The following is a 13,153-nucleotide window of genomic DNA, read 5'->3' as shown; positions in this document are numbered from 1 at the left end:
TTCTTCTTTTCATTCTTCTTCTTTTCATTCTTCTTTTCATTCTTCTTCTTCTTCTTTTCATTCCTCTTCTTCTTCTTTTCATTCTTCTTTTCATTCTTCTTCTTCTTCTTTTCATTCTTCTTCTTCTTCTTTTCATTCTTCTTTTCATTCTTCTCATTCTTCTTTTCATTCTTCTTTTCATTCTTCTTCTCATTCTTCTTTTCATTCTTCTTCTCATTCTTCTTTTCATTCTTCTTCTTCTTTTCATTCTTCTTCTTTTCATTCTTCTTCTTCTTCTTCTTTTCATTCTTCTTCTTCTTCTTCTTTTCATTCTTCTTTTTCTTCTTCTTCTTCTTCTTTTCATTCTTCTTTTCATTCTTCTTCTTCTTTTCATTCTTCTTCTTCTTCTTCTTTTCATTCTTCTTTTCATTCTTCTTCTTCTTCTTTTCATTCTTCTTCTTCTTCTTCTTCCCCCGTGACTGCCCAAATGAGTGAAGTGTGCGGTGATTCTAAGATCGACGGCACTCATCTGCATGTCATACTGACTGACAGTATTATTTCTCTTCCCCAGCAGACTCCAAGGGCATTTAAATTAAAGGTACAGTGTTCTGCACTAATATAAAGGCTCTCTGAAGCCTAGAAACCCTTTTAATAAGTTAAATTCGCAGCGAATAAATTCGCATCAAATCTAATTTCGGCGAATCAGCCGAATTGAATTTTTGAATAATTCGCTCATCTCTAATTAGGTTATTATGTTGTTCATATTTTTTTTAAATAAAATGGTTTTCATGATGATTATTTTAAATGTGTTATTTTTTTCATTTGCAATTTGAAACTGAAGCCAGTTATCCAAGTCAACAAGCGTTTAGTTTAAGTACATTATTAGCATGGAAATATATTTAAAGCAGATAGTTTGAATTTATTATATAAACCCCCTTTTTATTGACCTCAATATTATCTTTTAATTCATTAATTTCACTTTATTTTTGCAGTCAAAATTAAAGCAAGAAAGAGTACGTTGATTCGTGACTGACTGCGGCAGCAGCAAATTATGTGAAATATCATGCTTTAGTTTATTTAACTGGCTAGGCACTTGAAGCAGAAAGCATGTGTTAAGATAAGGCACTGAATTGTATATGATGTCTGTGACCTAATTCAGTTACCCGCTTAAGGTCTTGGCTTACATAGAGAACCACGTAATAAACAGCAAGTTAATGCATCAAGATATATCAAGCGAATATAACAAGTTGATGTGCTTACATTGTCCCATGTTTCATCAACTCTATGTGACAAGCTGTGCACATGATCTGTTATCACAGCCGGAAGGGGCTATGACATCTGTGGTGAAGGGTTAGCACATCATGTAACAATATGCTATTTTAGTCTTCTTCTCACATTTGTCATAGGCTTTGCTCCTGTGCAGTTGCAGCTCAGTGTATGTATAGTGTGGCATGAAAAAATTAAATGTTTTCAGTGCAGTGCTTTAAATATATATATTTTTATTTCTTCTTTAGTGGAAGACATTCGGGTACCTGCCAAAGTAATCACTGAAAAGCAAGGTACTTTTTTAATATATTTTTTTAACTGTTCAGGGAAACTTTATGTAAGTATAGCTAAAGGCTAAACTTTCTCCTTTGTTATTCAATAAGGAACAAATAAATCAGTTATTCTGATACTATTGGGTTATATGCAGCTGTATAAAGAAGAATTGGACACTGGCAAACAAAAAAGCCAGTAGCCGGAGAGGTATAACCCCTCCCAGCATGCATCAGTTTTTTTCAAGTGTTGTAGGAAGATGGATGCCTTTTCTCTATTGAGAAATGGTTAGACCCTTTTTACTAGTCATTTTGTTTTATCATATTTTTTTACTTTGTATCAGTGACTGAGTTTTGTTGGCTGTGTTGTCTATCCCTCATTTGGACTGCTTTTAGTTGTTCCAATTGTATAAAAATAACTGAATCCTGCATCAATTAATGAACAATATAGAAAACAGGATTCCTATACTTACCTAAAAAATTAATTCAATATGGGCACAGTTCCCACCCTCCGGTTTGTGATCTGGTACTTAGCAGGAGTGAGTTCAGAAATGCTAATTATTGACCCAGTATGGTGATAGTTTCATAAACAGATTGCTGATGTGGGTTCAGACTAGGATCTGAACAAACTTGAGCTCATTCCTACTCATAAGTACTGTTTTTCTACAATACGGAAACATGCTGGGAGTGGTTATATCTTTTAGCTTTTATCTTTAGCTTTTTGTCTGCTAGTGTCCAGTCCTACTGTAGGTGGTTGCATATAACCCAGTTGCATCAGAATATTTGAATCCTGTGTAACTTAATGAACTGCAATAAACATAATTAACAGTAAGTTAACTTTTTTTTGGAAAGAGGGGTAAGAATTTAGAACCACTGTCAGGGTATTATTGCACTCTGTGTGTTGGGGAGATTCACTCTTTCTAACTGTCCTGATCTCCAAAATAATGGGAAGTGAAAGTAAGGCTAAATTCACCTACTTCATGCTACCAGAACTAGAATTGAGGAGAAATCTTCCAATGGAGCATTTTTTTCTCATGACAACTGTCTAAGAGGGTATTTTGTTCACATTGGAATGATATCCAAACATGCCCTGCTGAGTCTTCAAGACAGGATGTGAAGAGAAATGTTTATAATAAGACGCAGATTGCAAAAGCTTTGCCAAATTAAAAGAAAGTTGGTTTGAGGTGTCCAACCTATGGAATCCAGTCTCCAAATTTATACACATACTGTATATATGTATGTTTTTAACTACTTAAGGAAACGGTGCTACATCCAGTTTCTCTCTCCCCGCCACAATTACTGGCAATAACCAGCTGGAAGTTACTTTTTGTCGAAAAACGGGTTCATGTATAAAATGACAATTGCAGATACTTTGCAAGTATCATTGAGTAAACACAATGTAACAATGTAGCGTTTCATCCATGCTATTCCCACCCCTAGCTACTATTTTAAGTATGTGGTAAAAAAAAAATCCACTCAAGTGCCAATATGCTAGTTATGCAAATGAATCCCTGATGACCTGATTTTATTAGTGCTTCATAGGTGATGTTTCTAAGATAAGTGTTTCAGTGATTTTGTTTTATGCGCTCTCTCCATCCTGTACCTGATTGTACAAAACTTTGTTAACTGTAATAATTGTGTATCTTTAGAAAAAAATATATTTCGGTAGTTTCTTGATGGAGTTGGGAATGTCAATACCCCTATGCGAAAACCTGTGTGAGGTCATAAAAAGAAGTGAGAGGAGATTTCTCCAAGAATATCTCCGCTTAGTAAGTTGTTACCAAAACAGATGTCCTCACTAGAAGATATCTCCCACCTCCTTTTTTTGGTGATCAATGGAACATCAATGGAACATTTTGTTACTGAAAGTCCTCAAACAGGGACACAATCAGGAATAATAAACTAGCAGGTGTTTAAGCCCTACTCCCTCAAAAATGTTTTGGTTGTGGACATACATAGACAGCATAATAGATGCAGTGGGCTTGATCAGCTCATTCAGCCATCGTAAGGTTAAATCATACTTTCCTTGTACCACAAAAAAGAAAACAAATATGAATGGTCTAGTCATGTTTGCAGCCTTGGGCACTCTGTTTCCTCATCTGTGTATGCACAGTAAATGAATTAGTTCATTAAATGAATACATTTTCCCATTTCAAAGTCATCATCTGTGCTGCATGAATTGTAACTTAATTAAAAAGTATCAGGTCAAACTTGAAAGCTTTACGCATAGGTTTTTCTCTTAGCTGACAGACTATGTACAGATAAAATATATTAAATACAGCATAACTAGTTTGTAACATCGTGAACTAAGTTTGTCTTCTGAGATTTAAATAAAGGAAATTAATTTAAAATTGTTACTGTCAAAAATGTTCCAGCAACATTCTCTTCATGCCTAACCTTAAAGTTAGGGTTTAGCTTTACAGAAAATATTACTCAACACAATTTGGTGAGGAAGTTTTTTTTTTTTTTTTTTAACAAAAACAGCAGTACAGATGAAAGGTGATAAATCTATTTATTGTCATTAAGTTCAGCTTGATGGACATCTGTCCTTTTAAAGTCCTATGGCTATATAACAGTGTAACTTTATTGTTCCTTGTTTATATTACTGTTATGTACTGATTCAATAGTTACAATAAAGACATTGGGGTTGATTTACTAAAGGCAAAAAGACTGTGCCCATTGTAAAGTGCAATTGCATACTGCAACAGCAGTTGCTCCAGAGCGCTGTAGATGAGCAGAAACTCTGCTGACTTCCATCATCAAATCATGTGCAGGCAAAAAAGTTTTTCTTTTATTTTCCTTGCATTTGATTGGGTATTTTTATACAGTGAAACTTCACCTCATTTACTAAGCTCTGGAGCAACCGATCTTACAGAATGTAACTGCACATTGCAAAGTGATCAGTTTATTTGCCTTTAGTAAATCAGTTTCATTGATTGGTTTGTGTTTGAACAGCCAAAATAACAGCTTTACTAGTTGCAGACTTTGTCCATGCTAGACACACTCAAAAAAGTAATCATTGTACACAGGGCATGTGTAGCACGTCCACTCTTTCTGCCCTGCTTCTGGGATTCCCCCTGTCCTTAAACTATAATTGTCGGCTGTGATTAATCATAGAAGGCATTACAGTATACTCAGAGAAGCTGTAAAAAAAGCTGATTCAGTGTTTATAAACAACACTGCTCCAGACAACAATTATACAAAGATACAATGTAACATAATGTTACTTTTGTATCTTTCTGCTCATTCATCTGCAGATCAAAGGGATGAACTTAGAACTGCAGATGATGTCAGTTAAAGGATAAGTTCACCTTTGGAACTCGTTTTTAGGGTGGAACATGTAACATGTTCCCATAGCTTCAGCAGCGCCTGCTGCCCCCCTCCCTCTGACAGATAGTATGGGGAGACGTTTTCAAAACTCCACCCACACAGCCGTGTCACTCATTCACAGAGTTTTGTGAATGAGTGTCTACAAGTCCCGGCAGCCTTAGCGGTTGTCGGCTTGTAGTTTTCAATGAACTACCACAGAGTGTCATGGTAGTTCATTGAAGCTGCCTGTCAGAATATCTGCCTGATCGTACATCCCATATGGCTAGCAGATATTCTGACAGGTCTGCAGGAGACCTGCATGACCTCAGTGATCTACTGATTGCTGGTGCAATGCTCTACTTATCTTTTAAAGCAACTTGACAAGTAATACAATTTTTTGGTTTTTTTTTTTAATGACATGTTCCTCTGTTTAACTCTCTATTAACCCTAAGTGTACTCTAATCAGCCCAAATGGACTCCTTAGTCTCCTTCTGCTTACAATAAAGCTTACCTGTAGGTAAAATTAATATCTCCTAAATGTACACCGTTTAGGAGATATTCCCTCTTTTTGTCCACTGGTGCATGCACTCTGAAGGAATGGCATACCCATGCCATTCCTTCAGAGCACTGTGCCTTATCTCGAAACTCCTATGAGCATGCATGGGAGTGACATCAGTACAGCTCTGCCAGTCAGACGGTCGGGACTCTTGAACCCAGAAGGAAGACCAGGTGAAGATGGAAACCTCTGCAACGGGGACACCACACCGCTGGAGGGATTCATTTTAGGGCCAGTTCACACGCTTCTGCATTCACATTTTTGACATATTTTGCATTCCAGTGTGTTTTTGATGCATTTTTGATGTGTTCCAGTTAATGTTTTCCCCTCTCTTTTTCTTCAACTTAAATAGGTACATGTGCATTCCAGAGTGTTTTTGGTGTGTTCCAGTGCATTCTTGATGCATTTTACCGCATTCCAGCACAGTTTTGTGCCAAAAAATCACAGAATGTTCTACTTTTTTTTCTGCAACCGGAACGCACTGGAACTGCAAGCACTGACGTGAACTATGACATTGACATCCATATACCCTACTTTCTGTGCATTTTGGATGCAGAAAAAAGCAACTGAAATGCATGTAGTGTGAACTGGCCCTTAAGGTAAGTCCTGCATAATGTGCTAGTATGTGATGTATACTAGCACATTATGACATTATCTTCCAGGGGATTTTTTTATTCGTTTTTCTCAAGCTGTGGTTTACTACAGCTTTAATATTTATTAAATTAATAATTAATTTATTAATTATATTTTGTTATTTGTTAATATTTTTACACATTTAACTTATATTTACACATTTCCTATTTTAAAGGTACAAAACGAAAAAAAACCCACGTTATTTCATTTGTAAATAACTTTGCAATGCTTTGCACCAGAACAGGATAAGGTACAGGATAAAATGTGCACACTATTTAATTTTAAACTAACATTGCTCAAAAAAAAGGAAAAAGTAAGATTTGTTTAGTTTTGTTACATTTTATCGGCTTGTGAAAAAAATGTTTTCTTGCAAGACAATATCATAAAAAGAAAGCCTTGTTTGTCCTTAACCACCTCCCGCCCGCCATATAAGGTAATGACGGGCTCAAGGCGGTTCTCTCGTTCTGGGAGGACGTCATATGACGTCCTCCCATTCTGACCGCACATGCGCAGCTCCTGGGGCGCACAGCGCGCCGATCGGTGGTGCGCTGTGTCCCTCGGACACAGCAGATCACCGATCAACGGAAAGAGCTATAAATGTCGGCTCGGTCATGTGATCAGCTGTGTCCAATAACAGCTGATCGCATGTAAATAGGGAAATGCCGGTTATCGCATTTCTCTCCTCACGAGCTGTCACGCTGACAGCTTGAGAGGAGAGTCAGTAATCAGCATTCCTCAGAGGGGACATGTGCACTGATCATCAGGGCACTGATGATCAGTGTGCCCTGATGACCAGTGTAGCCCCAGCAGTGCCACCTGTCAGTGTCCATCAGTGTTACATCAATGCCACACATCAATGCCTACCAGTGCACATCAATGCCACATATCAGTGCCCATCTGAGCTGCCTTTCAGTGTCACCTATCAGTGCCAGTCAGTGCCACATATCAATGCCAGTCAGTGCCACCTATCAATGCTGCCAGTCAGTGCCACCTATCAGTGCTGCTTAACAGTGCCAGTCAGTGCCACCTAACAGTGCCAGTCAGTGCCGCCTATCAGTGCCATATATGAGTGCAGCCTTTCAGTGCCCATCAGTGATGCCTGTCAATGCCCATCAGTGCCAGCTACCAGTGCCTCCTCATCAGTGCCCATCAGTGCCACCTATCAGTGTTCATCAGTGCAGCCTATCAGTGCCCATCACTGCAGCCTCATTAGCACACATCAGTGAAGGAGAAAAATCACTTATTTACAAAATTTTATAACAAAAACTAAGAAAAACATTTTTTTTTCAATATTTTCAGTGGTTTTTGGTTTGTTTAGCAAAAAATAAAAAAACCCAGAGGTGATTAAATACCACCAAAAGAAAGCTCTATCTGTCTGATAAATGATAAAAGTTTCATACGGGTACAGTGTTGCATGACCGCGCAATTGTCATTCAAAATGTTACAGTGCTGAAAGCTGAAAATTGGCCTGGGCAGGAAGGGGGTATAAGTGCCCTGTAGTCTAGTGGTTATAAAACAGTATACTGTATGTATTACCTTGTTATCTTTAGTAAAGACAAAGTCATTGCCTAATAAACAGGTCCATAGCAGAAATATGGGGTGAACAGTTGTGAGAGTCAAAGTGGTGAAGTGATTTTAAAAGCTTAAGGTGTTTTACCTTAATGCATTCTCTGCAAAAGGTAATAAAACATTCTGTGCCACAGGATCCCCCAGGCCCCACTTTTACTTATCTGAACCCAATCTAGCGCTGTTCCCGAGAGATCAGGGCAGATTGATAACAGTGAAACCCATTGGCTCCTGCTACTGTCATTCAAATCCTGTAAAACAGGGTGCAGGGCCGAGCTACCTATGGGGGCACCCCAGAAGAGGAGGATCAGGGCTGCTCTGTGAGAAACTATTTCATATAGCAGGCAAGGATGATATATTTATTATTAATATTTAAAAAAAAGGTATGCAGTAGAGATGTACATGATGAAAAAGTGTGTTTAGTTTTGTTCATTCAAGGATTCATTTGTTCAGTCAATCATTTTGTTTTGTCATAATCATTATGTTAGATTGATTAATTTTTGGAATTTGTTTTGTACATTTAGATTTGTTTCTAAAGATGCATTGTTTGGTATCGATTTGTATTCTTTCGGAAGATTCAGATTAATTTGTTATGCCATCATGCTATTTTGGTGACCTATTTGCAACATCAATGCGACTTTTCGATGCAACTTGCTTGCAATTTCAATGTGACTTGCTTGTGACTTTTTGATGCAGTTTGCCTGCGATTTTGTCTTAAGTCACAAACAAATGAATACAAATACATTTGATTTCATTTTATTTTATGTCAGATTCCTTGAAATTCTTTACTAATGTGATTTAGAGACTCAGATACTTTAAAATCCCTGAATAACGAAAATGTTTCCAGAAATTCAATTGGCACTGAAAGTGCAGCCCATAGATGATACTAGTTTTTCGTTGAATAGAAAAAATAGCTGACTAATTTCCCCCCATTCACATACTCAATGTGGATGGGGTATATCCTCCCCACTGGGCTATTGTATTTTGATGGGGGGGGGGACACTTCCCTGCCACTAGAATGCACTAATCAGCATTTCAGGCTATAGCCTGCAGCACTGATTGAATGTGGAAAATCCAGCAGGGTGGTTGTACAGAAGTCAGTTGGCAGTTTGACTTCTCTACAACCTTCCTGCCCCTACATGGATTGAAATTCATCTGGTCCCTGCTGAACCGGTTGCATTTCATGTATGGCTGGCTTTAGTCAAAGTTTTTCTATCAACCCCCCTTAATAATATGCAGTCCAGCTCCTGGCATCTTCACTGTGTGGCTCTGCTCAACACTTCACAGCTTTTTCTTCTAAACAGTTTTGTCCTTGCCATGGGCTTGTTGTATATGCAGGCTATAAACTCTATTAATTGTACAAGACCCAGCCAGAGTGCAAGGTGAGTAGCATTTATTCTCATGGAATTGCAACTGGAGAGTTGCTCCATTAAGTTAGCAGTAGTGTCTTTGTAATTTGCTTTCAGGGAAATGTGTATGGTAGATTAAAAAACAGATTCTTTATTGCATTTATTTATAGGGCGAGACATTCTGATAGCTAAGGAAATAGCACGTGAAGAAAAACCCTGTAAGTAACCACTGGAATTTTATGTGGCTGGTGTGTGCTTAAAATGTAAGACCATTCTGTAAAAATGAAATAGTACATCTGATTGTCAGATATAGCATTGAAGGGTATACAATCACATCAATGTATCGGATTTTGTTTTGTAAATTGTTTCCTGTAAAGTTCAGAACGAAAACATTTGTTTTCGTTTCGTATCAAATCATTAATTTACTAATTTCGTTTTGTTGCATTCGTAAAAAAAATTGTTTCAAGTTCAAATTCTTTCAATGGATTCGAAGTATGCAAACTGAATTCAAATTAAAAATATTCTTAGAATTCATTGTGAAGAACAGCTTCAAATTAGAATTTCAGAACACAGCTATATTCTTTTTTTTTTATTCTATTCTAATCTACTCTATTTTTTTCTGTTCTAATCTTTTCTATTCTATACTTTTATTTGCTATTATTTTCTATTCCATACTATTCTATTCTATTCCTTTGTTTTCTATTCTATTCTTGTATTTTCTACTCTATTTAATTCTATTTGATTCTTTCAGAATTTAAATGTTGGAAGATGACTATATTTTTTCTATTCTGTTTTATTCTATTCTATTCTTTTCTACTGTATTCCTTTATTTTCTATCCTTCTATTTTTTGTTCTATTCTCTTCTATTCTATTCTGTTTTATTATTTTCTTTTTTTTCTAAGTTTGAATTCCAGAAGACGGCTATATTCTTTCTATACTATTCTAATCTATTCTATTTTTTCTATTCTATTTTTTTATTTTATATTCTTTGCTATTCTATGCATTCTTTTCTATTTTATCCCTTTATTTTATATTCTATTCTATTTTATTCTATAATTTCAAAATTTGTTTTTCAGAAGACAACTATATTCTACAGTATTTTATTCTATTCAAAATTCGAAATTCAAATTTTGGAAGACCGCTATATTCTATTTTATTCTGTTATATTCTAATTTATTATATTTTATTATTTTCTTTCTATTATATTTATTTTATTTTCTATTCTGTTTTACTTTTTTCTATTCTTTTCAAAATTCTAATGTCAGAAGATGGCTATATTCTAATCTATTCTAATATATTGTAATCCACTCTATATTTTATAATCTATTCTATTCTTTTATGTTTTATTCTATTCTTTTATATTCTATTTATTTATTTTCTATTTTTTCTATTCTTTTATTTTCTATTCTATCCTTTTATATTATTTTCTATTCTGCAGTTTTATTCTAGTCTATTCTTTTCAAGATTTGCATTTCGGAAAAGTGCTATATTCTAATACACACAGGGGTTTATTTATTCAAGCTGGAGAGTGCAGGCTCACTTCTGCATAGAAACCAGTCAGCTTCTAACCTTTGTTCAAGTAAGCTTTGGCAATAAAACCTGAAAGCTGATTGGTTTCTATGCAGAAGTGAGCTTGATTTTGCACTCTCCAGCTTTAGTAAATAAAGCTCACAGTCCTTGAAGGAAATCAGCAATAGTCAACAATATGATTATATTTCAAATGTGTTTTAGAATTTGATTTAGTTTTCAAATTCGTTTCAAATTGGATTCAAATTTTGTTTTGGTATTTCAGATTTCTTTTACTTAAATCTCTGAATACCAAAAATTTTGTCCAAATTTCCATCCAGAATTAAACAAACTGCACATGTTTAGTTCTTCCCCATGTACCTAGTTACATTATCAAGAACAATGTTTAAAACCTTGTAATCAATAGCAAATACACGTGAAAACTAATTATTTGCTATGATTATGGTGTGGCTCTGTGGCTTACGTATGTATTTGCAAATGTGTGCTAACTAAACCCCTGTTTTTAAACGCATGTTCTTAGACAGGTTAATTTGGTTTTTGATAGTTGGCTAACTGGCTGGCAGTTTGAACTGACTTTCTTATCCCCCTCTTTTGATAAGTTATACGTATCCATGTTCCTTGCCGACAATAGCCATTATTAGACTGGGGTAGGCTGGCACGTTGAACTGATAGTCCTATTTTTTACTTTGTGACGCCTTCCATGTTCACTGTTTAAAAAGCCAGTTATAGACCTGGGTAGGTGACCAGTTTTATTATTGCCAGTTTTTTCTTTATATGATTATGGTGTTCCAGAATATTAAAGTAGGTTTAATTCAGGGGTCTCCAAACTTCCTAAGCAAAGGGCCAGTTTACTGTCCTTCAGACTTTAGGAGGGCCGGACTGTGGTCATTGGGAATAGAAAATGCCTCTGACTTGGTGGTCAGCGGGGGTCGAATAATTACAAAATGCCTGTGGGTAGTACGAGGTATTCATATTAGTGGGAAGAATAATAATAATTATAAATTCCATTGTTGATGTCAGTGGAAGGAATGGTGCCCCATCATTGGTGTCAGTGGGAAAAATGATGCCCCATTGTTGGTGTCAGTGAGAGGAATAGTGCCTTATCCTTGGTATCAGTGGGAGGAATAGTGCCCCATCATTGGTGTCAGTGGTAGGAATATTGCACCATCATTGGCATCAGTGGGAGGAATAGTGCCCCATCATTGGTGTCAGTGCTAGGAATAGTGCCCCATCATTGGTGTCAGTGCTAGGAATAGTGCCCCATCATTGGTATTAGTAGAAGGAATAACCTCCATAATTGGTTTTAGTAGGAGGAATAGTGCCCCATCTATGGTGTCAGTTGGAGGAATAGTGCCCCATCATTGGTATCAGAGGAAGGAATAGTGCCCCATCCTTGGTATTAGTTGGATGAATAGTGCTTCATCTTTAGTATTAGTTGGATGAATAGTACCTAATTGTTTATATCAGTGGGATGAATAGTGCCCCATCCTTGGTATTAGTTGAAGGAATAGTGCTCCATCTTTGGTATTAGTTGGAGGAATAGTACCTGATTGTTTATATCAGTGGGAGGAATTGTGCCCCATCATTGGTGTCAGTGGAACGAAAAATGCCCCATAGTTGGTGCCAGTGGAGGAAATGGTTCCTCCTTATTGGTATCAGTGGGAGGAATAGTACTCTGATGGCCATATAGCGGCAAGCAAAGGGCCACAGTATGGAGACCACAGCCCTAGACTCTAAAGCATGTGAACATAGTAGCTGCTGCTAATTCGGAAGGGTTCAATAATGTTGAACACAACAGAGTAATGCAAAGTTTGCCAGCCCCAACTTTTTCAAACTTAAGAATTGCATTAGACTGTGGAACTGAACTGACTGACTGTGGCAGTTACAAATTCAATTTAAATCACAAATTGACTTGAATTTGAATTATTGAACACATTTGAAAATTCCTCCACTGTCACCAATGACGGAATACTATTCCTCCCACTGTCACCAATGGCGGGGCACTATTCCTCCCACTGTCACCAATGATGGGGCACTATTCCTCCCACTGTCACCAATGATGGGGCACTATTCATCCCATTGACACCAATGATGGGGCACTATTCCTCCCACATACCAATGATGGGGTAATATTCCTCCCACTAATAACCAATGATTGGGCACTATTTCTCCTTTCACTGACTGCATGTCATTTTTTTTTACTCTTACTGACACTGGGATATTTTCTACTCCCACTGGCCAATCCGGTCTTCCTAAAGTCTAAAGGACAGTAAACTGGCCCTCTGTTTAGGACGTTTGGAGACCCCTGGTCTAAGACACATGAATATGGCAGATCTTACAGCCCACACTCTTACTGCACAGGCTCTTTTACCATGTAGATCAAAAACGAATTCTCCTGCGCTCTAGGGCTCAGACAGGTGGCGAACAGATGGAACCAGGCCTGGAGGGATCGTCCACCAATGCATAAAGGGCTGTGCGGCTCCAAAACAAGGCTGGGGAAGCCCAATCAACACTGCAGAATGAAATGAAAACGAGAAGCGCACCAACCTTGCGCATTACCTCAGTAACCAAAATTTATTAATTGTAAAAAATATACTCACAAACAGCGAATAAAATCAGGCATGTAAGTCCTCACAGGGACTTGAAGCTAACATGAGTCCCATCAGGGGAGTAGGTGTTCAGTACAGCTGACGCGTTTC

General features: G+C 37.1%; 1 protein-coding gene across 50 annotated transcripts in view; it reads left to right on the top strand.

Annotated features, from left to right (window-relative positions):
- The window catches only part of TRDN (triadin), a 974,263-nt gene that overhangs the window by 873,478 nt on the left and 87,632 nt on the right, over window positions 1-13,153 (top strand). For 48 of the 50 annotated variants that reach the window (XM_089686429.1, XM_089686384.1, XM_089686382.1 and 45 more), the window contains 3 exons: window positions 972-992; window positions 1,494-1,538; window positions 9,098-9,145. In XM_089686429.1, coding sequence (XP_089542555.1) covers window positions 972-992; window positions 1,494-1,538; window positions 9,098-9,145 — 114 coding nt within the window. The remainder of the gene's footprint in view (window positions 1-971; window positions 993-1,493; window positions 1,539-9,097; window positions 9,146-13,153) is intronic. The other 2 variants (XM_089686387.1, XM_089686418.1) reach the window with 2 other exon arrangements.

The sequence above is a fragment of the Staurois parvus genome, unplaced genomic scaffold (genome assembly GCF_062004578.1).
Source record: "Staurois parvus isolate SC_StPar_1 unplaced genomic scaffold, SC_StPar_1.0 ptg000397l, whole genome shotgun sequence".
NCBI lineage: Eukaryota > Metazoa > Chordata > Amphibia > Anura > Ranidae > Staurois > Staurois parvus.
This window is presented reverse-complemented; position numbering and strand designations above follow the sequence as displayed.